This window comes from Panthera onca, chromosome A1 (assembly GCF_046562875.1).
Source record: "Panthera onca isolate mPanOnc1 chromosome A1, mPanOnc1 haplotype 2, whole genome shotgun sequence".
In the NCBI taxonomy this organism is placed as follows: Eukaryota; Metazoa; Chordata; class Mammalia; order Carnivora; family Felidae; genus Panthera; species Panthera onca.
Genome location: NC_138339.1, coordinates 162,276,942 through 162,301,363, shown reverse-complemented (window position 1 = coordinate 162,301,363; position 24,422 = coordinate 162,276,942). Strand labels below are relative to the sequence as shown.

The 24,422-nt window shown below is 45.1% G+C and overlaps 1 protein-coding gene across 2 annotated transcripts in view; it reads left to right on the top strand.

The window, feature by feature from the left end:
- The window catches only part of MYO16 (myosin XVI), a 611,293-nt gene that overhangs the window by 143,678 nt on the left and 443,193 nt on the right, over positions 1-24,422 (top strand). For both annotated transcript variants that reach the window (XM_060636706.3, XM_060636705.3), the window contains exon 2: positions 6,198-6,461. In XM_060636706.3, coding sequence (XP_060492689.3) covers positions 6,236-6,461 — 226 coding nt within the window. In that variant the 5' untranslated portion in view covers positions 6,198-6,235. The remainder of the gene's footprint in view (positions 1-6,197; positions 6,462-24,422) is intronic.

The window sequence follows — 24,422 nt, the reverse complement described above, 5'->3', positions numbered from 1 at the left end:
GTGAAATGATAGGTTTAAAATTTTTTTTAGACCTTAGTAAGGGTGCACATCAATTCCTAGGTTTGAAAATGTAACTTTCTTCTTGTGTGTGTGTATTGACTTGTGTTGATACGAATTCTAACGGCTGAGTCATAGAATGTGTTTGGTTTCTTACGAGGATAATGGTGTTTACAACGTAACTGATTTTTCCTCCTTTCACCCGCGTTAGGACAATTAATTTAATTCATGTAATGATTATAAATCTATTCAAGTTTTCACTTCTTGAGTCATTTTTGGTAAGATATATTTTTCTAGATATTTTCTGTTTCTCATGCCTTCATCTTTGCTCGGTCCTTGTTTCGTTTCTGTCCATTTGTACCATGATTTTATTATTTTCTTCTTTCTTGTTGGGCTTCCTTTACTGTTCTTTTCTATGAATCACGTGTTGGTCACTGATGCTAAGAATACAGTCTTTTCTAACATATACATTTAAAGCTGTAGATTTATTTCTGTGAACGGTTTTAGTTTCATCTGTGAAATTATGATCAATGATTGGTTCTAAAAAAGTATTATTTCCATTATGCTTTCTTCCTTATATATGCTTTATTTTGAATCGACTTTGTAAGTTTCTGAACAAATTGGCAGGTGTGGTTCCACATCTGTAGTTGAAATCCAGTTCTCAAGTGTGTTAAGAAGGTGTCCGTATAATTTCAGTTCTAAAGCATTTTTTGAAATTTGCCTTGCTTTGTGCCCTAAGACAGAGTTAACTTCATAAACCATCCACGAATGTCTGCTCCCCTGAAAGTGGGTCCAAGTTTCTGGAAATGTCCTTGCTTTTACCATTTTTTCTTATCTAGCACTTACGGATAACTTTGCAAAAACTCTCCCGCAGTGAGTGTGCTGTGGCTACATGAAGATTTCATTTAAATATTAAAAAAAAAAAATTAATGTGTATTATTTTTGACAGAGAGAGAGAGTGAGCGAGAGTGAGCAGGGGAGAGGTAGAGAGGAAGACAGGATCTGAATCAGGCTCTGTGCTGAGTGGAGAGACTGCCGCGAGGCTCAAACTCACAAACCATGAGATCATGACCTGAGCCGAAGTCAGATGCTCAACCGATTGCGCCTCCCAGGCGCCCCACCACATGAAGGTTCTGAGTCTAATGGAGAGGAAGACATTTCTGGCAGTTGTATCCCCAGAATAATTTCCTCATTTTCCTAGTTGCCTTTTCCTTAACTTTATTCTGTATATTTCTGGCTTGCTACAACACAGCATCCTGAGATCACGGCACAGTGTCTCCAAGACCAAAGCTGCTAGTTTTTACTAGATGTTCCATAATGATTTCTGAACATAGATCTTTGCTGTTTCCTTCATGTATTTAATTTGCCAGCTCTCAAGTTTTATTTTATGGAGATGCATATTTGCTGAGCAGGGATTTCTGCCTATGGTAAATGTCTGTAAATATTTTTTAAAAGTTTATTTATTTTGAGAGAGGGAGAGAGAGAGGGAGAGAGAGAGAGAGAGAGAGAGAGAGAGAGAGAGAGAGAGAATGAGAGAGAGAATATCCCAAGCAGGCTCTGCACTGTTGGCTTGGAGCCTGATGTGGGGCTTGAACTCATGAACCACAAGATCAGGACCTGAGCCGAAACCAAGAGTCAGATGCTGAACCAACTGAACGACCCAGGCACACCAAACGTCTCTAAATTTTTATCTAGGATTTCAGATTAGCCATGTATATAACCCGCATGCCAAAAGAAGGGTAGGTCAAGTCATAAGCATTTGCTACCTACTATATGTCAGTGCTGGGTCAGGTTGTAGTAATGCATATGATATTTCTGCCATTGATTTAATTAACAACAAAAATATTTAATATCTGCTCTTCCAACTGCTGATAAAACAGTCCAAGTTCATGCTTTTTGGTGGGGGGGCTTATAGATAAACAAAATATCTGGTGTATTTTACAAACAGCATTGGTATGAGTATAATATACAGTCTAAGTGTGATGATTGATGCTGTAGAAATATATTTCAGGGCGATAAAAACTTAAGGAGAAAAAGCAAGAAATAGGAATTGGAAATATTGTTAGGGAACAGTTGCAAATAGAAATAAAGGGGCCTGTGAAAGCATCACGAGGTTGGAGATTTTGAGCTAAGACCAGGAGAAGGGAAGGATGCTAACCACTTAGCCTCCCTCCATCAGATGAATGTTCCAAGCACTGGGAGTAGCAGGTACAAAGACCTTGTGCCGGGAACATTCTTGGCTCATGGTAGAACCAGAAAGAGCAAAAAAGGGAGAGAGAACTCTCCATATAACACATTCCTTTTTCTTCAGTTCTCTTAACGTATTCCATGTATACACACAGATCCTCATGATATATTCCTCCTAAAAATAATTACCGTTCATTGAGTATTTACTTTGTGCCGGACATTTTTTTTTTTTTTTTTGCAAACTATCTCCTATTTTTTAAGTATCCCAGCAAACTTGAAACACCAGCTCTTTTTTATTTATTTCAAACATCTTAGAAATGTTGAAAATTTCACCCCAGGTCATAAGTAGAAAATGTGATACCTACAATTGGAACTCAGTTTTAGTTTTTCTAGTTTTTCTGTTATTTAACATTACCTTCTACAAGTGAATAATTTTGATGATTAGGAATTTTAAAGCATATGGTTTCTTGTCTGCTTCCTATGATGACTCAGACTCAAATACACACACACACACACACACACACACACACACACACACACATATAATGGGTAGCACACACATACACACACACACAGTTATGCTTAATGTTATAGTTATTTTCTCTTGAGATGTGGGTAATTCTTGATGCTGCTTCTCTTACACCTTGGGGGTCTTTCTGGAATATCTTTTCCTGAGTATTTGTGATTCCGATGCAAGAATGAAGCCATGAGTCTCCATGGTGGGCTTGATGCAGTGGTTGTGTGGAAGCTGGCCCCCACACTGAGGTGGAGAGAGCACGTATTCTCATCTCTCTGTTTAGTAATGCGACAGTGGTAGCTTGGAATTGACTGTGAACTGTGCACCGTGGTAATAGGCAGACGTGACAAGTCAACGATTTCATTCCCACTCCACCCCTTCTGACTGTTACAAATTTGCTAGAACCCCACTTGATAGGTAGCAATGGTCCAGTCCTGTCATTCAAAATTCTGCAGAGCTTTGGTTGTTCCCTTGATCACCATTTAACACGGTCGAAGAAAACCAAACAAACTTCTGAACCACGGCACCCTCTAGCTAGGGTGATGTTAATTTCTGGAAGAGTTAAAACCCAAAATATCAGCGCCTAACTACAATCGAAGTGAATTTCTTTGTCAGATGAAGAGTTAGGACAGGGGCTGGTTCGTGGCAGGTGCTCCAGGGAGCCATGGGGGGGACCGAGGCTCCTTACCTGGGACCATCTTTGCTATGTGGTATCCACGCTGCCATATCCATAGGCTGTAGGAGGTTTAGAACATGTTAAAGTGCATGTGGGCTTTTTTTTTTTTCCTTTTTATGAGCCAGCCCTGGGAAGGTCAAAACTGACATCAACTTACGTGTTTAAGGAGAAAAGAGAACGGGTTTCCCTAGTCAGTCTCTGCCGCAACAATGAAAATATGCTCTGTTTTACTACAGCACGTGCCCTGTATCCTAAGGAACTCACGTATTATTGTGAGAAGGTGGTTTGTGTGAAGTGGAAATGGTGTTAGCGCACGCATAGCCTTTGGTGGGTGAAGAGCGCCAAAATAGCGGGAAAGAATTAAAGTCTTTTCCAGGGAAGAGCCCTCACTCAGTCCAGCCGCTGGGCAGGCAGAACCAGGTCAACTCTGCTACAGGACAATTGAGACCCAGTGCCTGCCCGGGACCCCCCGCCCGGGGAGGCCAGCCAGCCTTGTCCAGCTCAGACACAGTAGTTCCTCTTCAGCCGCACCCCCCTGCCTGCCTGGCCTGCCCAGACTGTCACCTGAGGTGCTAATGACTGCTATTCTTAGTGCCCTGGTGACCAAGTTCCACAGGTTCTGGGTGGACTGCCTCAAAACTCCATTTACCATTACTATGTCATTTTTAGTGTGGTGTCTTACAGACTGACTACAGCACGTATACATGATGCAGCTGGTCCATCCAGAATTAGACAAAAAGAAAGTCACAATGCCCGATGTGCTTGTAGAACGTAAAATAAATCTCGAAGTTCAGACCATTTGAAGTCAAAGCATGGGGAATTATTTGACAAGAAAATATGTGAAAAGTTAACATTTTATACATGGATGGACGTGGGAGTTCACAGCCTCGGCCTCTGATTTTCCAAATCGTGAGAGAATTAATTTATGAACATCCCTCAGCGCTCCTTTCTGACAGACCGAGAGGGCTGCTCGATAAATCGTGAGCTGACACTACAGACTCCTTCAGAGTTAATTGAAAATTTCACAGGAAGGTTTTTCTCATGAGCGGAACACTAGAAGACTGTTGTGTTTATTGGGTTATCCTGCACCTTCGACTGCCTGCTGATCAGCACGTAACACTCTGTGAGGTCACTGGTCTGACCCTCTGGGTTTTCCCGTGGTTCTGCTGATTCCCTGGGCACCTGCTGACCAATCAGGAAGGTCACGGGAGTCACAGTGTCCCGGGAACCCACGTACAGTTTTCGGTACAGGTTGCAAAGCAGAGAATCTTTCCTGCCGTTATTAATGAGCTGTCCCAGAGGATCTGTTTGTGATGGTGATCCTGGCTTTTATCACACAGACTTCAGAGTGATTTGTCATTATTTCAGAACTGCTGCTGTCTCTCTGTGGTTAGGTCACTGGAAAGGGAATGCTTTATGTATAGTGTTTTTTCCAACACCACACTTACAAATACTCACAAAGATGGAGATGTTTATGAAATTAATATGATTCTAAAATGTTGTCAAATGCTAAAAAAACGACCAAAACAAAATTTCCCAACTCTGCCTCTCCCCTGTCCCCCTTATGGATGTTAAGTATCTGGCTGTAGGGAATCCCCGGCTCTTAGTCTGTCCTTTTCTTGAGCCTTTATGGAACATTTGTGGCTGTCACAGAGTCCTCTTTTTGGTTTTGGACAAATCACAGCCTCGCTCAACTTCGTTTTCCTTATTTGCAAAAGAGAGATGGTCTTGCCTGGCGGTTGTGAGAATGACACTTTGCAAAGCCTCAAGTGAGACAGAAACGGAATTTGCACTGTCACAACTTGGGGCCCTTTCAGAGGAACTGGGCACATCTCCAAAGACGAAGAAACAGACCCCTTTCTGAGTGATCTTTCCAGATATAGTGTATGATCAACCACACTTTGGGGCACACGTCGCTGCTTTTACTTGCTTGAGACTTAAGATCATAGATATCTGAATGGAAGAACATACCACGCTTATCTGAGCCTGTGCATTACATTCTAGAATTTTCAGTGTTAATTTTCTGCCAAGAGTAACATTTGTTCTAGTGGTAAACATAGGGGTCTGTACGATTCCGTTACAGGTGTTTTGAGTGGCATTAAGAAGGAATATCCTAGCGAAAGAAAGGGAAGATTTTCAGCTTCAAGAAGGAGAGCTCACTTTGTTAATCACTATGTTAATAAGACAGAGACCACAACGGCAACAGTTCTATCCACGACTTTGAATTGCCAAGAGAAAAATCTGTCTCATTGCTTAACCATTATTAGGTCTCTTCGAAAGGGATATTACCAATCACTAAGAAAAGTGTTTAGCAATATGTTGGTGGAAAATATCCAGCGTGTCACATGAACAGTTGCTAGGCTACATAGGTTCTATTCCATTAGATACACAGAGTCATCGGGATATACAAAACCAGTTTTATTAGGCTGTGCTCAAAGACTGGGAATGGCTTTCTGCCAGAATTTCACACACAGTTTAGTTGGCATTATTCAACGAAGGGGCTTTAATGCATCGGTAAAACTTTTAGGCCTTTACAAAAACAGTAAGGATGGTTTGCCAGTAATTGCGTTGTGCAAAGCCACACATCTGTCTCTAATTTTCTTATTTGTTTTATCACCATGCAATGTTGAGTGTGACACCAGTTCCCTTCGCTTCTCCCCTGGTCTGTAAGCTGGCCTGCGTGCTTGCGTGCCAAGCACAAAGGGGAGTGAGTGAGTTTCTGACCTCTGGGGTGGGTAATGGGAAATCGAGCGTGCTCTGTGGTGCTGCCGTATTGTCGTGACAGTGGGTCCACTGACTTTCTCACCGTGTGTCTCGCAGGTTGCTTTCAGCTATGTAACGTGTTTCGAACCCATGAGATGGAAATTGACCAGTGCCTGCTGGAGTCCCTTCCCCTCGGCCAACGGCAGCGGCTGGTGAAACGCATGCGCTGTGAGCAGATCAAAGCCTACTATGAAAGAGAGAAGGCATTTCAGAAGCAGGAAGGGTTCCTGAAAAAGCTGAAGCATGGGAAGAATCAAAAAGTTCATTTTAACCTCGCTGACATGATACAGGATGCAATTATCCACCACGATGACAAAGAAGGTACAGGGCACACACGTTTTCTTGTGTGGGTTTCCTGGTGGGGAGATGAAGGGTAACATTTCTTCTAAATATTTGGGGCTTTTTACTGAAGGTCTGAAATCGTCCAGGGAAAATCCTCTTTCTTTCTTTTTTTTTTTTTTAAATTTTTTTTAACGTTTATTTATTTTTGAGACAGAGAGAGACAGAGCATGAACGGGGGAGGGGCAGAGAGAGAGGGAGACAGAATCGGAAGCAGGCTCCAGACTCTGAGCCATCAGCCCAGAGCCCGACGCGGGGCTCGAACTCACGGACCGTGAGATCGTGACCTGAGCTGAAGTCGGAGGCTTAACCAACTGAGCCACCCAGGCGCCCCAAAAATCCTCTTTCTAATGAACACAGTTAAGACCTCCAAGTCTCTTAGTAAAATGAACAAAATGCAAACTTTTGGTGAAATTATTGTATATATATTTTTTTAAAGAACTGCCTACCTGGAAAGCATGTGATTTCCCCAATTTTTAATGAACCTTTTTCTTCCCCCGCCCCCCCCCCCAATGAAATTGTTTCCTTTGAGGATGAGATTGTGCTGCAAAATTCGTTATTGTCTCCTTCATGGGTAGGAATACCAGAGGAGTAGGAGGTAGCTCCTTTTTTGTTATTCATATTTCACTTCTAGCTCTTCATGTAACAGCCATCTTCTCTGTGGAGCTGGAAGCACCTCGAGGGGCAGTGGTGCTCTCAGCCAGGTTCACTGGGCCCTTCTGCTGGTGCTGGTACCTTCCAGTGCTGTTGAGTGAAAAATTGAAGCAGTTTGTTCAAGTTCACCAAGCAGTGGTTGTTGGAACAGGTCTAAATTAGAATGCAGGTAGACATAAGCCCTATATTGATTTAAAAGGAATGCAACCACAAAGTTTCTTGGCAAAGTTATAAAGTCTCTCGTGTAAAGTATCAACAGGGCAAATAATGCCTCAGTTTGGGTTAAAAAAGTTAAGAATGGCAAAATAATAAACCCAGAGAACAAGAGGAACTATTTAATATATGTATAATATGTAACACTTATAATAAGATATAATATTAGGGGAAGACATTGAAGACATAAAATCTGAATTAATACTGAGGTAGGCATGTCACTTGGGTGGTCAAGAACAGGAAGAGATATGAATCCTGTCTTTAGAAAACCTCTAATCTCAGTAGAGAGGGGAAAAGTCCTCATAATAAAGTAGAAAACGATCAGTAGAAATGAAGTCTGGTAGAATGGGAGTGGTTGGTGGTAGAAGGTGTTTTTTCGGGGGCTCTGAAGGAAGGAAAGCCGAAACCACACTTGGGCAGTGTGGCCAACAGCTGCCAGCGTGAGTTCTAGGCATGGAGATTTGTCAGAAAGGGGCAGGGGCGAAAAGGGCTGCTGCTAAACTGGTTTCCAGGAGATAGGATTATTGTGGATACTTCACACCCTGAAGCAGAACACAATGGGAGCCATTGTATGTTCCAAAGAAGAAAACTCACATGCTGCAAATAGCGTTTAGCAAATATTAATCAGGGGTGTTTACCTGTAGAATGGATTGAAGGGTAAAGGTAAGAAGTATGGGTAAAGACACCGACTGAGAATCCAGGAATGGCAAGTCAGTGTTAGAGTGAGCTGGGTTGGGATAGTAGCAGTAGGGATAGGACCAAAGAACTAACTCAGAAGCTGTATTTCATAGGAAAAGTGTGTTAATTTATCAAATATTTATTGAGTCTTTATTATGCAGCAGGCAACTGCGAAGGAAGCAGACAAAATCTGGCTCTGGGATGCCCAACTGTCTAGTGTGTGTGACCATAAATAATGAGGTAGAGTTAGGTATACAATATGGTGGACGACGAGGAATATGGAGGGAGGAAGACCAGAAGGAGGTGGGGAGTTGGGCGTATGGATATCTGAGGAGGAGCATTTCGTGTGAGTGCAGAGCCATGAGGGGGAGCATCCCAGCCTGGGGCGGGGGCGGGGGGCAGTGGGAACCAGTGTGGTGGGAACAGAAAAATAAATGAAGACGATGGAAAGCAAGAAGCCAGCAGGTAGGGACTGCAAGGGTCAGGGAAAGCATTTTGGCTTTTGCGCTCAGTGAGTTCTGAAGCCACTGGGGGGTCTTGAGCAGAAGAGAGACCTGGTAGCACATAGGAATTAACAGAATCAACCTGGCTGCTGCACTCTGACTTTAATGAGGAATCGTGAGGGCAGAAGCAGAGAAATCGGTGTGGAGCCTTTGTCAGTGAGCTGGTCACGAATGGGTGGCTTGGACCAAAGTGGAGCGAGGGTGTGCTGAGAAATGGTCCACTGGGGATGTACTTTCAGGGTAGAGTGGACAGGAAATGCTGATGCGGAGTGTATCAGTTCACACTGCTGCCATAACGAACGACCACTGCTTCAGTACGTGGTTGAAGAGGGTGTGAGTGCCTCATCTTATAGTTCCAAGGGTCAGAGGTCCAGGTTGGGTCCCACTGGGCTGAAATCCAGGTGCCATCAGGCCTCAGTGCTTTCTGTGGAGGTTCCAAGGGAGGATCGCTTTCCTTGACTTTCCCAGTCTCCAGGGGCCATCGTGTTCCATCAGTCGTAACCCCTCCTCCATCTTCAGAGTCGGGAAGGGGCGCTGAAGTGTCCGTCTCCTGCTTGGAATTTCTCCTGTTTCTTTTTCTGTCCTTGCGTCTCTCTGACTGAATCTTTTGCCGCCTTCTTCCACTTCCAAGGTGCATGTGTTTTCAGGGCCATGGGCTCACTTGGATCATCTAGAATAATCTCCCTGTTTTAAGCTCAGTTTATTAGCCGCCTTAATTCCTTTCCCCAGATACTATACCATATTTACAGGCATAGCACCGAAGGCAAAATTATGGAACACAAATCCTACCTGCCACAGGGAGTAACAGACTCCAGGATAACAGCAAGTGTGTCCTGGCCCAAACAACTAGGAGAATGATGTGCTCTTAGAAGAGTTAGGGGTGCGTCTAGGAAGTCAGAACGGGAGGGGGTATCATCAGTGAGAGCGGTATTCCTGGCCACCTCCTGGTAGATGGCCACCTACTCGTTGTATCCTCAGGTGGTGGAGACAGGTAGCTCTGGTCTTTTCCTCTTCTTGTAAAGGCACTAATCCCATCATGGAGGCTACACCTCATGGTTTCATCTAGCCCTAATTTTCATCCCAAAGGCCCCAACTCCTGATATCATCACACTGAGTTTTAGGGCTTTCATATATGACTTTGCGGGGTAGGGGGGGGGCACAAAAACTCAGTCTATCGCAGATGACATACTAATTCTATCCTTGGACCTGGCCTAAGTATGAACAAATGAAATAGTACTTTTTTTTGAGTCTCTCATCTACCCTGGAAACTCCCATATGAGTACCAATAGACTTCAGTGTTTCACAGGAAAAGTATTAATTTCTGAAAATTAAAAAATGTAATTGCATTGAAAAAGGTAAGCAATTTCTTTAGAGGCAGTATAATCTCTCTAGCATATGTTGTACTTCTAGAAAGGTAGTCAGGAAAAAGTATTTATTCAATTATGGTAGTCATATTTTCAATTATCTTGAAACTACTGAAATAGTGAAATGTACATGTTTATGAAATTGAGACATAAAAATATTGCCATGAGAACCAACTTTTTCCATTTAAATTATTATTTCAAACTTTATACTTCTACCTTCGTGTAAACAAATACATTTTCTATCATAATTCCAAGGCTGAGTGTAAAGAATCAAATATACTTTTTCAAAGGACAACATATTGTTCATGCTAAGGTTTGTATTATATCATTGAGAAGCAATTCAGAATTTTTGTTTCATTTTCTAAATGTTGCATTTTTGTAATTTCAAATTTAGTATCTTCAATGCTTTATTGTTCTCTTCTGAGAGTTGGTGATACTTCAGTGTTAATTTGTCAATTTAATGTACTACATCAATGTAAAATGTGTTCGACATTCTTTTCCATCTAAAAAAATGTTCTACATTTTGTTTTAGGGCTTTTAATTCACTTTCTGTGATATATACCATGCAAAAGGAAAAGAGAAAGGGAGAGGGAGACACAAAGAGAAAGACAGAGTGGGAGAGCTAAGGACACAGAGAGGAAGTGTCTACATAGAGAAAATGTAAATGGAATGCAGTTCCTCTATTAGAATTTCTCCTCCCAAATATCAGTCAGCTTTTACTAACTAATCCACAATATGTTCTTACTAAATGCAGAATAAATGCAACGGAATGACTTTGTTATGCTTTTAGTATCTAGCACTTTGCAGGCTTACTCTGTGCATGTCTATACTTTAAATGACTTTTGTCACTTCACTGTCCTGATGAACATATGCAGTAGGTTGGATTTTCTTCCTGTGGTATGAGTGCAGATATTGAGCCTTACAAGAAATAATTGCTCTCTCAGGTCTACCTGAGTTAAAAAACCATCTTTTTGTCCACAACAGCATCCTGTCTTTCAAGTCGGCTTCTTCTTTTTTGTTGTTTTGTCCGTTTAACAACTTTGCTGAGGTATAATTGGCATAAAACAGCTGTATACATTTAGTGTGTACAACTTGATGAGTTTGGAGAGAAGTATACACTTGTGAAGGCATCACCAGAATGGTCATAAACTTACCACTTTCCCAAATTTCCACCAGTCCCTTTATTTAAAAAAAATTAAATGGTTTCTTCTTTGGTGGTGAGAACATTTAACACATCACCTCTCAGGTTGGCCTTGGATGGTAAGTGAACTAAACTATCAACCACACAAGTGGGTTTGCCTCCACTGCCATTTGGAATCCTTTCTTCCTCTTGTCTAGTTGAATTCTCCTCACTGTCAAAGGAATGGACAGGGATGGGGACAGACATTCTTTATGCTGTGATGTTTTCCCTCCTTTTCTGCTCAGACCCTTCCCCATGCCCCCTTTTTGGTTACAATTTAAGAAGACTTATTAACTTATATGCCAGATATTTTCTGAGAGTCCCTTTTATTCCAGCCACAAGAGAACTTGGAAGTGTAGTTGCAGATTTGTAATGTCCAGCTTCACTTAGATCAGAAGTTGACTCTTAGGAAGAATCAAATTATAACAATGTGAAACTCTGTTTCCTTCTCTTACCCCTCAGATGCTGGCCCCAGTTTCCATGGGAGGGCTGAGGCTAAGGGCCGTGGTGTAACGCTCTGGCTGTAACTCTCTCCTCTTTCCACTTGTTTTTCCTAGAAGGCGTTACCTTTTCTCATTTCATTCCCTGTCCCCCACTCCAGTGATTCCCAAATCTGCATTCAGACCTTTCTGCTGAGCTCCAGATCCTTACATTCCTTACTTGTCACCTTCACCTTTGAATATCCTTCCCTGTCTCCTCCTAAACCAAAATTTCTTCTTCTATTCTCTACTTCAGTTAATGTCACCTTCATTCGCTTCTGGCCCCAAAATCTTGAAGTTGTGTTGATTTTTAAAAATTTATTTATTTTAAGACAGACAGAGAGAGAGAGAGACTGGCAGGGGAACATGGGAGGGAGAGTGGCAGAGAGAGGGAGAGAGAGAGAGAGAGAGAGAGAGAGAGATAGAGAGAGAGAATCCCAAGTAGGCTCTGCACTGTCAGCACAGAGCCTGACATGGGGCTTAAACTCACGAACCATGAGATCATGACCTGAGCAGAAACCAAGAGCTGAACACTCAAGCGACTGAGCCACTCAAGCTCCCCAAAGTTGTGTTGATTTACATACAAATTTGTAAAACACTGATGCCTTTACTGCCCCTGAATTATTCACAGAAGTATTATCTGCTTGCATATTATCCAGAGCCCTCTAAGAATATACCTAGAATGTAGCAGATACATTAGTCCAATATGTATTGAATTATCTATTGATGGGTGGACAGCTTACTTAGACATTTATAAGTAAATCATTAGGACCAAGTTTTCTCTCCCCTTCCCACCCATACCCCCAATGTGTAGTCTTGGGTCAGAGAATAAACTTCACATATTTCTTAAGTGTTTCACACATGAAACTTGAAATGAGGCTTCCCTTTGACTTAGCACTGGTGGGTACTTAGTACTTAGTAAACCCTCTCCTTGTATTTGCTAGGACTGATGCAGAGGTTAAAATGATAAAGCAGGTGATTACTACATAAATTTATTTATTTTCTAAAATTTATTTTCTATTTATATTTTAATGTCTAGAGTATAAATGTAAAAGGAGCCAATGATAATATTTTGCTGCTCCCATCCTATCTTTGTGAAGATGACCCTTCTGCCATGGCCCTGGTTCCTGGTGGTGGCTTTGGATTTCTACGGAATGCAGCCTCATTCTGTCTCCCTAACCTCCCCATATCCAGCTGCACAAATAGGCAATGAGAAAATGTGACAGCCAATAAATGGATTTAATTTGACCCCTAGAGAAATTGAAACCAAGACTCTTCCACCTTTAGAGTGGGGTCAGAGCCACCCAACAGATATCCAATCCTGGTCCTCTATATGCATTTACTATGAACATAATTGAGTGTGATGTGTGTTAACTACTCTACAAGAATACGTACTTCTAAAACTCAAAATTAGGAGTATATACTTGGCATCGAATGTAGATAGACCCTCCCCGAAAGGGTGGGATTCAGCCAATATGAATGTCTTACACATTGGATGCTTGGGATTGGAAATATAAAGCATCATCCCCATCTTTAAGGAAGAGGTTGGGGAAAGGAACATTCTCAGCGAAAAGATGAGCAGTATACTGCTGTCTCTACCTTCCATGATCTAGAATGTACCACATGTGGGCGGAGGGAGAGAAATGACAGCTTTATTAGAACCATTTCCATCTTGTTGATTTCTCAGTGATTTGGGAACAGAAACTATGAATGAACCTGTTCTTCTCATTTGGCAGAGGAGGGCCAGCATTTTGGAAGAGGTAGCTCAGGTAAGATATTACGTGGGGCAGACACAGGAACCAAGGGACCACTTCTAGAATTTAAGTAAAAGGATGCTTTTTTTGGCTCCGGACATGTGTTCACATCAGAAATCTGGAAGGCTAAATGAATATTGCTTGTGGAAATGCTGAATCCAGAAGCCCAGGGCATTTGCGAGTTTCACAGAGAATTTTCCAGAGTGATCTTCACTGGACTATGATGCTTCCAATTAATAGGTAATAGTGGCTAGGTAATTAAAGGGACCCATTTCAGAACGAGTTACAGAATCATAAAGAGCTGGAAATTAAGTGCATTTAAAATCTGAGGGATTCCGTATGAATTTAATGAGTAGCTTAGTATTTCGCCAACACCGAATTCATATTCCTGACAAGTATTAATTATTTTAACCGCCTGCTTTGTAGCCGTAACTTTACCAGGTACTGTGAAAATAATTGGGGGGAAAAAGAGAAAGAAGCGTGCTGCATAGGCTTTTATAATCTTAATGGAAAGATACACTGTCCTTTAACAAACAAACTGAAATTGATCTCTTTAAAAGGAATCACAGAGGGCATTCACTGGGGTGAGGTTTGGATGAGATGAATCTGAAACTGCTCTGTGGGAAGATTTTCATTTGGTAGAAGGGGAGAGAAGGACGCTTTGGCTGCAAAAAACAGCTGGAATGCAGGGACAGAGGCAGAGAAAGTCAGGTGTCTGACGGAGAGCATCTTGAGGGAAGCATCATCGGGGGTTAGCATCAGTGGTCCTAACCCAGCAGTCAGGAGGGCGGGTCATTTCCTCCCCTGACACGATGAGCTGTGTGAGCCTGGCCAGGGCATTTTCTGTGCCCTGAAAATAAGGTTGAGAGGCAGAGCAAACCTCTCAGAAGTGGCTGTGAGGATTAGTTAGGTAACTCACGCAGAGGACTTCAGGTGACATCTGTCATGTCTTATTACATGCACAGTCAGTGTGTTGGCCGCTGTTCGGGCTCAGAAGAGAATTAGGAGGTAGTGTTGCAACAGTCACGAGTGGCTGGTAATGACCCTGACTGGCGTGGGGTTCAAAGACAATGGCAGCGGGTGTTAATGTACAGGAATAAAAGCGTAGCATTAGGAAGGTTTTGGGCAACCATATTATAAATTATAATGAAATAGAAAAAAAGGCAAGATAGACAGATAAGCTCAGGGCATGGTTGTAAACATGAGTTAATGAGAAACAGCAGATGGATAGTACCTTTGGAAACGGATAGAAAGGGAAAAATCCACATTATTAAGCTGAGCATTGTCTTCATCATCCTTTTCTGCTGGGGCAATGCATGTTTTTATATGAAATATTACATATAATGTGTGTTTTTATATATGCACACATGTATTACATGTGTATATAGTTTTATATAGAGAGCATAATATGTGACCATCATCTGTCTCAATACTGTATTAATTTTTTTTTTAATTTTTGAGGCAGAGCGGGGAGAAGGGGAGAGAGAGAGAGAGGCACAGGATCCAAAGCAGGCTCCAGGCTCTGAGCTGTCAGCACAGAGCCTGATGAGGGGCTCGAACTCACAAACCTTGAGATCGTGACCTGAGCCGAAATCAGATGCTTAACTGACTGAGCCACCCAGGTGCCCCGAATACTTTAAATGCATTGTTTCATTTAACCCTCAAAATAACCCTGTGAGCCACTGTGCTGGGTGAAATAGTGATCTCCTTAATTCCTGCCCGCCCAGAACCTGCAAATGTGACCTCATTAGAGTCTTACAGATGCACTGAGGCTAAGATGATGTCACACGCGATGAGGGTAGGTCTTACAGCAAGGGCTCGTGCCCTTATGAAAGGAGGGAGTTTGGGCACAGAAACACACAGAGGGAAGGTGGCCACGCAAATACGAAGGCAGATGTCAGACTCCACAGATGGCTGGTGGCCCTGAGAAGCGAGGAGAGAGGCAGGGAAGGGTTTCCCTCAGGGCCTCAGAGGGAGGGAGGCCTTCCTGACTCCTGGGTTCCAGACTGCAGCCTCCAGGACCGTGAGACAAGAGGTTCCTGTTTCCTGGCCCTGTTTGTGGGACTTCGTATAGTGGCCCTTGGAATCAATGCAAGCATATGCAAATACTGTCCAGCTTTATGGATTAGCTACTTGGATTTAAAGAGGTTAAACAAATTGCTCAGGATGAGGGCACTAATCAGGGACAGAGGGGGGATTCAGACCCACCTGCGAGTGAACCTAGCATTCAGCGCTGCCCTGTGCTGCCTCAGATTGCCTGCCATAGCAGCTCTGATGGTGGCTCCGGGCTGGTCCCGCGTCCCTGTGTGTGAGCTCTTCCAGCTCTGTGGCTCTGTGACTCTGAACTGTTTGAGCCAGTTGCTTTAACCCGATGGTCAGGTGAGGAAAGGAGACCATTCGCAGAGCAGCACGAGAGTATGGGCGCTCTGTCCAGCAGAGAGCCACCTGCGAGCCATGGAAAGTTCACGGTTACCAGACATCCTTTCCCTCCATCCTCTGACTCTGTTGGTGGGATGTCTGACACTCTCTTTCCTCTGGGACACACGTTGCCATTAAGCAGATGTTTGAGGACAAGTGTGGCCCCTCTGTGGCTGGGTTCTGGGATACAGGTGCGCCAGTCCAGAGCCGCGTGGGGCCATGCAGGTAGGGCTCAGGGCCAGGACTCTATCTCCATGGGAGGGAGGTCCTTCTGCCATTCAATTCCACTCAATCTGCAGGGCTGCTCTGGGTGAACTGCGAAGCCCCGCTCCCTCCTCCTCTAGCCTGGTGTTGCCTGCCCCCAGACCCCCAGTCCCCTGCTCCCTTCCTCCCCTACAACTCGCCCCTGCAATTCCCTTGACCTCCTCTGCAGCCCCGTGGTCCTGATATCCAGGCCTCCGGAGAAGGGGAGAGTTGAATTATGTTGTTACAAGACACTGGGAAAGCATCTAGTCCCAAATCCTCAGTTTGGAACCTCTCTTCCAGAATTTTCTAAAGCATTTTAAGGAGAATCAGTCTCTTCTTTTACCTATGCTGAGGCCATTTTCCTTCTCTGGTGATTGGGGGGAAAGTTGTCTCTTTCCTCATTATTCTGCGTCTGCTGCTTGTTCTTGCCCCAGGCCAACTACTTTCCATTGATCCCAGGCAATAAATAGGTGGGGGGAGAGAATGAATTGATAGAACTTTGTCTGGACTCTGCTGCGTCTGTGGTCTGCAGTTCCCAGCATGGGAAATGTACTTTCTCACTGCTGTGTCCCTGGGGTCTTTATTTAAGCTCTGTCCTCTGCCTAGAACCTTCTTCCACCTTTTTCTTCCACATGAACCTCTTTTCCCTGGGGGAACTTTCTCTGACATTCTCAGGCAGCACTAATCTTTTTCTCCACTGTGTTGCCTATGATGATTCCTTGAGGTTTCCACGGTTGTATCTTCTACTGGAACGGTTGCCATGTAAGAAAACGGTCATTCCTTGTTCAGCATCCATTCCATTACTTAGTTCATATTTACTGACCTCCTGCCATCTGCCGTGCGCCATGTTCGGGGCTAGAAATCGACAAAAAGGGGAGAATGGGTTCTGGGCAAAACGAAAAGACAGAGCAGAGGTACGATCAGAAAGCGTATTTTCTTTTCCTGCCCTATTAAACGCTGTGATATTCCTACCTCTGTTCCCAGCATAGAGGGTGTCTGTGTTGGTCAAGGTTCTGGAGAGAAATAGGACCGATAGACACACACACACACACACACACACACACACACACACACACACATGGGGTGGGGAAGATTTATTTTAAAGGGTTGGCCCCCAGGGTTGTGGTGGCTGGTGAGTCTGAAATCTGTGGGCTGGGAGGCGGAGAATTCAAGTGGAAGTTGGGGTCGCAGTCTCACGTTTGAAATCTGCAGGCTGGAGACTCAGGCAGGGCTCTGTGTTGCTGTCTCGAGGCAGAATTCCGTTTTCTCTTGGAAACCTCCACCTTTGCTCTTGAGATCCTCCACCGATGGGATGGGGTCCACCCCCAGTGTGGAGGGCCATCTGCTTTAATCAGAGTCAATTGACTGAAGAGTTAAGTCACATCTGAAAAAATACCTTCACAGCAACATTTAGACTCGTGTTTGGCCAGAGAGCTGGGCACCGTGGCTTAGGTATGTTAACGTGTATAATTCACCGTCACAGGCGTTCACAGGGGACTAATACGAGTTGGGTTTATTGAGTATTTACCATGGTTCAGGCACTGTTCTAAGGGTTTAAAATGTCTTCACTCCTTTCCTCCCCGTCATGGCCCTGTGATCCCAGAACAGGCCTACGCACAGACTCGGACCCGTGAAGGGACTCGTCACAGCCCGCGTCGCTAGTTATGGTAGACCCAGATGGAAACCTAGATTGAAAGCCAGGCAGTGAAGCCCCAGAGCCTCCTGACCAATAGAAACAAGTCTGGGTTTGTCAGGAGGCTTATATGAAGCCTGTTGCAATAGGGGGGACATTGGCCTTAGATCTGCAAGCATCTCGAAATCAAGGTGGAAGAAGCTTTGCTTTTCTGGCGAGGGCTTAGCAGGACCAGCAGGAACGTTGGGGAGGGGGGCCGGGAGGTCGGGCTGGCGTGCAGCAGGACTGAGTGCGTTAGCGGGACATTTGTCTCCCCGTGGACAGCTTATTTTTGGAATGAGCTGTTAAGGGAAGGTGTTCGGCCCCATACTGCTTGCTTCCACAGGAGGCTGCCTGAGTCCAGGGGCCTGGGCAGAGGGGCTTGGGCAAGCCCAGTCACTAGGTACATAGCAGGCCATTGTGAGAGTTCTCCATCATAATCACGTGCATGAAATCTAAACTCTCCAGGCGGTCGGTACAAGTGTTTGGAATTAATTAGCTAAAGAGCAAAATACTTTCCCTAATGATATTGTATGATAGTCTATGTGAAAAGTCAGGACATTTTGCTTCCTGTTGAAACTAGTATTCATGGACTATAGCCTCCCCATCGTTGGTGAATGATTGTTTCTTGTAGTTTTTCCAAATAGATTCTGATAGCGCCTAGTGCGGGGCAACATGAGTGGATCGGTATTGAGTCCATTCATTCATTCATTCATTCATTCAGAATTAAGGGCTCATGTTTTCAAGTGTGCCCAACAGTGGGCTAGGGATGGGGAGCACTGAGAGAAGTAGAGCTTGCTCTCAGCAGCCTGGCAGGAGGGACAGCTGCAGCAGACAAAGGCCGACAGTACTTAACATCTATGGGAGAAGGAACATGGACGGTGAGGGCGGTGGGTCAAGGGGGAGTGTGAGGCAAAGGGGACTGGCGTCTCTCGGCTCTTCTGAGTCAGGACACTGAGGCAAAGCTAAAGTTGGTCAAAGGCCTGAGGTCCTGGAAGGATGGAATGTTCCAGAACTGCAGGCACTTGGATATGATTGGGGCTGAGGGAGGCTGGGGGATATGATATGGGGCTGGCCTCTGGAGACCTTCAGTGCCATGCAGGAAGCTGGGCATTTGGAACAGAGGAGAGGAAGAAGATTGGTTTTACCCAAGTGTGTTCAGTTGTAGGTGGGCACTCTAGACAGTTATGAATCTTCATACTCTCAACGTGGACGTCGCAGCCCCTAACCTGCCTGGGACAGTGATTTAAGGCTCTTTCTGGTTTTCCAAAAGGAATGGCAACATGGCCGCAAGAATATGAAGGCAGAAACTAGTCTTTTAGGTCTCATTCCTTACTTGCTACCCGTTTTCTCATGTGAATGTCAGGAAAAGTGTGGGAGGGAAACAGCGGATGGAAAAAACACATTGAAAACTTTTAATCTAGTAAGTTTTCATATTTCACGGGGTAGGGGGGCAGATGGTGGATACTGGCACAATAACATATTGTCTCCTGGTTTTGTATTCTTACTGCTCTCACTTTCTTGCTCAAACGATATTACTTCTTGGACCTGCTGTCTTCAAACGTAAATGTCGAGCGAGAATTAATGGCAGAATATGAAATCTGTGCGTTGTAACTCTGCACATTCTTATTTTTTTAATTTTTTTTTTTTAATTTTTGAGAGAGAGAGAGAGAGAGAGAGAGAGAGTTCAAGTTGGGAGGGGGGCAGAGAGAGAGGGAGACACAGAAACCGAAGCAGGCTCCAGGTTCTGAGCTGTCAGCACAGAGCCCCACGCGGGGCTCGAACTCGTGAACTGTGAGATCGTGACCTAAGCTGAAGCTGGATGCTTCACCCACTGAGCCACCCAGGCACCCCTCTAGTTTTGACTCCATTGAAAAACAAACTTTTTAGGTCACCAAATTAATATTGCAGCTAAGGTCTCTGACCCGTCAAATTTCAGGCAGTGTTGCTGCTGCGGGCATAAACCAAGAGTTTTCTGATTCATTGTGCTCCGAACAGCCTCTGAAAAAAAGAAGAAAAAGAGACTTGTAATTTTTGGAGGAAAAAGGCACAATCTGTCGGAGGCCCGGACTGCTGCTCGGTGTACCAGTGCAGCCCCAGAACAGTCTGTAGATCGCATTTGCCTTTGACAGTGCAGCTGCGACAGTCCAAAGGAAGAATGTTCTGCAGGCAGATTGTAGATTTGCCATTTATGAGATGAGACAAGTCATTTAGTGTGTGTGGGAATGGACAGAGCAGAATAGATCATCAGGGATTATCTGAGGGTTTTCAACACACAATTTCTAGGCAATTGACATTTATTTATTTATTTTTTATTTTTATTTTTTTGACGTTTTATTTATTTTTGAGAGAGAGAGAGAGAGAGACAGAGAGAGAGGGAGCAGAAGAGGGGCAGAGAGAGAGACACAAAATCTGAAGCAGGTTCTAGGCTCTGAGCTGTCAGCACAGAGCCTGATGCAGGGCTCGAACTCACAGACCACGAAATCATGACCTGAGCCAAAGCGGGACGCACAACCAACTGATCCACCCAGGCACCCCAGGAATTGAAATTTATAAGGGCTGTTTTGTAAAGCATCCTGTTGGCATCGAGGTCAAACTTGCCCGCTGGACCCCTCTGTCTCGGGCTTCTCAAGATTGCCATTCTTCCAGCTGCCCCATCATCGTCCATTGCGCAGGGTCATTCCATGGAAGCAAAATGCTTCACGTTGTCCAGAGTGGAAAGGGAAAGAGCTCTAGACTAAACCAAGCCCCCTCCCCTTCATTCGCTGATCCTTCATGGCCAGAAGAACTCTGTGTCCTGTTCTCTGTCGTCTGTTGTTTCCACAAAAACACTGCTGCCGGGATTTCTCCCGGCACTTGCCCATGACCTCCTCAGTGCCAGTTGGGACTTATTTCCCTGTCCCCTTCACTGTCAGCTGGAAGCGGCATCCTCTGGGTGGCGTCGCAGGTCATGTCTCCTGCTCAGTTGGCCTCTGGACCTTTCTCTCCTCGATTCCCTGTCGGCCTTGCCGGTCTCTGCTTCTCTGTCTTCTGGGCAGCTACTCTCAGCCTTCAAACTTTGAACTTCAGGGCTCTCTTCTGTCTACCCTCCACCCTCTAGGAAATGACATTCCAGGCCATGTGGATGCTGTGAATCCCACTGTCTATTCCCAGCCGAGATCTCTTCCTGGACATCAGACTTCCCTGTAGCATGATGTGCACACCTGCCCTCCGCACACTCTGGGCTCCCCACCCCGACCCCTGACAACACCGGATGCGTGTCTTTCCCACTCCGTGAATTCTCCCTGCTCACACCAAATGCCTTAGACGCTTTCTTGACTCCCCCCTCTCTCTCCCTCACTCTGTCTGGTCCAGGCACACGTTCTGTTCCCTCTGTCTCTGGAGGGATTCCAAATCTGACCACCTCCAACTGCTTCTGTGGCCACTGTCCCGTATGCCATCACCATGTCTTGCCTGGATTATGGCAACAGCCTCCCACAGCACCCCCTGTCTGCCTCCACATCTTCAGTGGCTTCTGGGCTCACCAACTGTGGCATCTGAGTCCTTGCCGGGGGCAAGAACACCATGACATCTGCCCTCTGTCCTGCCTCGCTCCAGCCAATTTCCTGATCGCAACTTCACGCACACTCTTCCTGAGCCTCTCTGGCCTTCTTATGTTTCCTCACCAATGCCACACCCGCTCCTGCCTCAGGGCCTTTGTACCTTTGGCTCTAGAGCCTACAAGGGCATAGATTCACCTCCTGAGCTCTCTGCTGGAATGTCACCTGATTGGAGAGGCTTTCTCTGACTCCTGGGTGAGCTGGCTTCTCCTCAGCCCCCTCTCCCTCTCTCTCCACCCTGGATTCTTGTTTTCATTACACTTCTCGCTGTGCAGCCAATCCCTCATTCGTGTGTGTGTGTGTGTGTGTGTGTGTGTGTGTGTGTGTGTGAGATCTCCCAGGAGAATGCAGGTCTACAAGAGCAACAGCTTTGTTTCCTTCAATGCTGTCCCTTCACAGCTTCTAGAACAATGCTTGCAGGAAGTAGGTAACCATAGCATGTGTTTAGTGAATACAGACAGGGATGCGGTCTCTTCCTAAGCATCTTTGAACGTGTAGCCGGATTCTCACACAGAGTCCTGACACTGAGGCTTTTCTCTCCAGGAAGCAACTTTATTCCTGCCGGTGACGCTTAGTTGGGTTCGTACCCAAAGAACTGAGCCCCGAACATGGCACAGTTTTTTATACATTTTTACTTCTTTGTCTCCCATATATGGTAACACACAAACACGCAGTCCGCGTAGGTGGTCTCACGTTACAAGGTCGTGAGGGATGTCACGTACACATACAGCCAGGTTGCCTTTTTTTTTTCCTTAGGGAGGGGACCCTACCACAAATGCACCACTCTTGGAAATCCCCACTGCCTGTTGTGGCCACTGTCACCTCCACTTAGGGACAAGTGCCTTTGTCCATAAACCAATCACCTGCCTTCAGTTTGGTCTTCCCCTGGCTCATTCTTTACATGCTGAACATTACAGTCTTTCCAAAACACAAACAGAAATTTTGTCTCCTCTATGCAGAACTCTTACTGATAATATTAGTTTCCTGACTCCTTTCCCACTGATCAGTCGTATTGATCTTTCCAGAGTGATTCCTTGATGCACAACCTTCCTCCACCCCACCCCACACGCAGCCTGGCTCCTCATCCTGGGTCCCAGCATCTCGTACTGTCTCGTCCCTGGAACGTTACACAGCAGTCCACACCCCCAGCCCTTTCCTCCCCGGATGGTTCCCATTCACTCTTAGGTCTCCGTCTACCTCAAAGCTTCGAGCCTGGGGCACCTCCATGCAGAAGCCAGTCCTGTGTCCCCAGGTCGGCTCCCAGGGTGCCCTGAGATGTCCCTGTTGCAGTGTGGGTCACTGGATGTATGACATGGCTCATTTGCTTCTCTGCATCTGGACCTCACTGTGGGCTCCACGGAGGGCAGGACCTGGATGTCACCTCTCCCCCTGGATCCCGGCACCTAAGGCAGCGTAGGCGCTCAGCCATGCACGTTATGTTTTGTATCTTCATTTTGCAAGTTAACATAAAACACCTCCACACAGCTACACATTGTTTCTACAGCGCAACGAACTCAACAGCTCTTCTCACCGTACTGAATGCGTCCTGTGTCTAGTATTTACCGAAACACCCAAGGTCAGTGTGTGGTCTCTGGGTTAACCTCGCCAGCCCTCTGGAATGCAGGCTGTGTCTAGACTTGCTGCCTTCTTTGTTTGTTTTCTCATGGAAGTAGAGAGAGGACCTAATTCCTGCTATGAGTACAATCAAAACTACCCTTGTTTTGCTACACCTTGAAGCACTTTTGATCCGTCTCTGGTGTTTCCAGCAGTTACATCCATATCAGGAATTGGACTTTCCTAAGACGACCTGGGAGGAGAAGGCATAGTTTTGGGAAAACCCCTAACACTCTCATTACACACCCCCCTCCCACTGCTGTGGACTGGATCCCACCATGTGCAGTGAGAGGGTTCACCCCTGATGTTGTAACCTCACTGTAGGAGGGAAGTTCATGCTTCATCGAGGTCCCAGATTATGTGTGGATGATGGTGTTGTCGCCTATATTATACCTTTGTGTAGGGATTTCATGTGACATTCCATAATGACAGTGATTTTATTAAAATCTCCATGGTCTTGGGGCACCTGGGGGGGCTCAGTTGGTTAAGCATCCAACTTTGGCTCAGGTCATGATCTCGTGGTCTGTGAGTTCAAGCCCTGCATCGGGCTCTGTGCTGACAGCTCAGAGCCTGGAGCCTGCTTCGGATTCTGTGTCTCCCTCTCTCTCTGCCCCTCCCCCACTCACTCTGTGTTTGTCTCTCTCTCTCTAAAAAATAAGTAAACATTTAAAAAATTAAAAAAATATATCTCCATGGTCTTATATGCAGAACAGTTGTCAGTGTGATTTTTGAGTAAAAAATGTCAAATGTCTCTCATGGCCTTGGGGTAATTTCTAAATTTAATTTTCCAAAGTCTGGGCATGACTCTAATCTTTCCTCTTGTATTTTTCTCCAAAACCCACACAGGCATCTGAAACTGTGCCTAAAGAGGCTGTTTCCTATACCCCCACTCTCCTTTCTTTACACAAATTTCCTCCTGCACGCTCTTTGTCAGTATAGGGTGATTGTTTTCCCCCAGAAACTCCAGTTTGAAACCTAGTAGTTACTTTTGATATTTTTTTGTCTGAACTGATCGTGGGCCTTGAATGCCTCCCTTGCAGATCCCACTAGTGAGTCTCGGTCACAGACCCAACCCCCACCCTGCATTTTGCTCACTGTTGCCTGAAAGGCTGTTGGAAACTTCTCTAGTGCTCACTCTTTGTCTTGTGTCTCTGTTTCTGATGTTTTACCAGCTCTCCTCCACCCATTCACTCTTGAACTCCCCAAATGTATCTTCTCAGTGCATATTTGTGCCCAGGAGGGTGTTATACGCTAGGGAGGGTAATCACGGGCACAGGCAGGTGCGGTCCTTAGCCGGTGTGCATTACAGCCCAGAATGAGAAGCCCCCCCACCCCACCCCTTGGTATGGTTTTCTGTTCTTCCTCCGCGCTCTCTCTCTATCTCTCTCATCAGGAATGTGAATTCTTGCTCAGCTGGCAGATGGAATGCTGCTTCAAAGGGATAAGAGATCAACATATGTCTTGTTTTCTCCTGAGACAATTTCTGAAACACACAGCTGCTTTCTGGTCTAAGTTTTGAATGGAATAGTAGGAATGTAGGGAGGCATTTGTCTTCAGAGATGCTTTCTC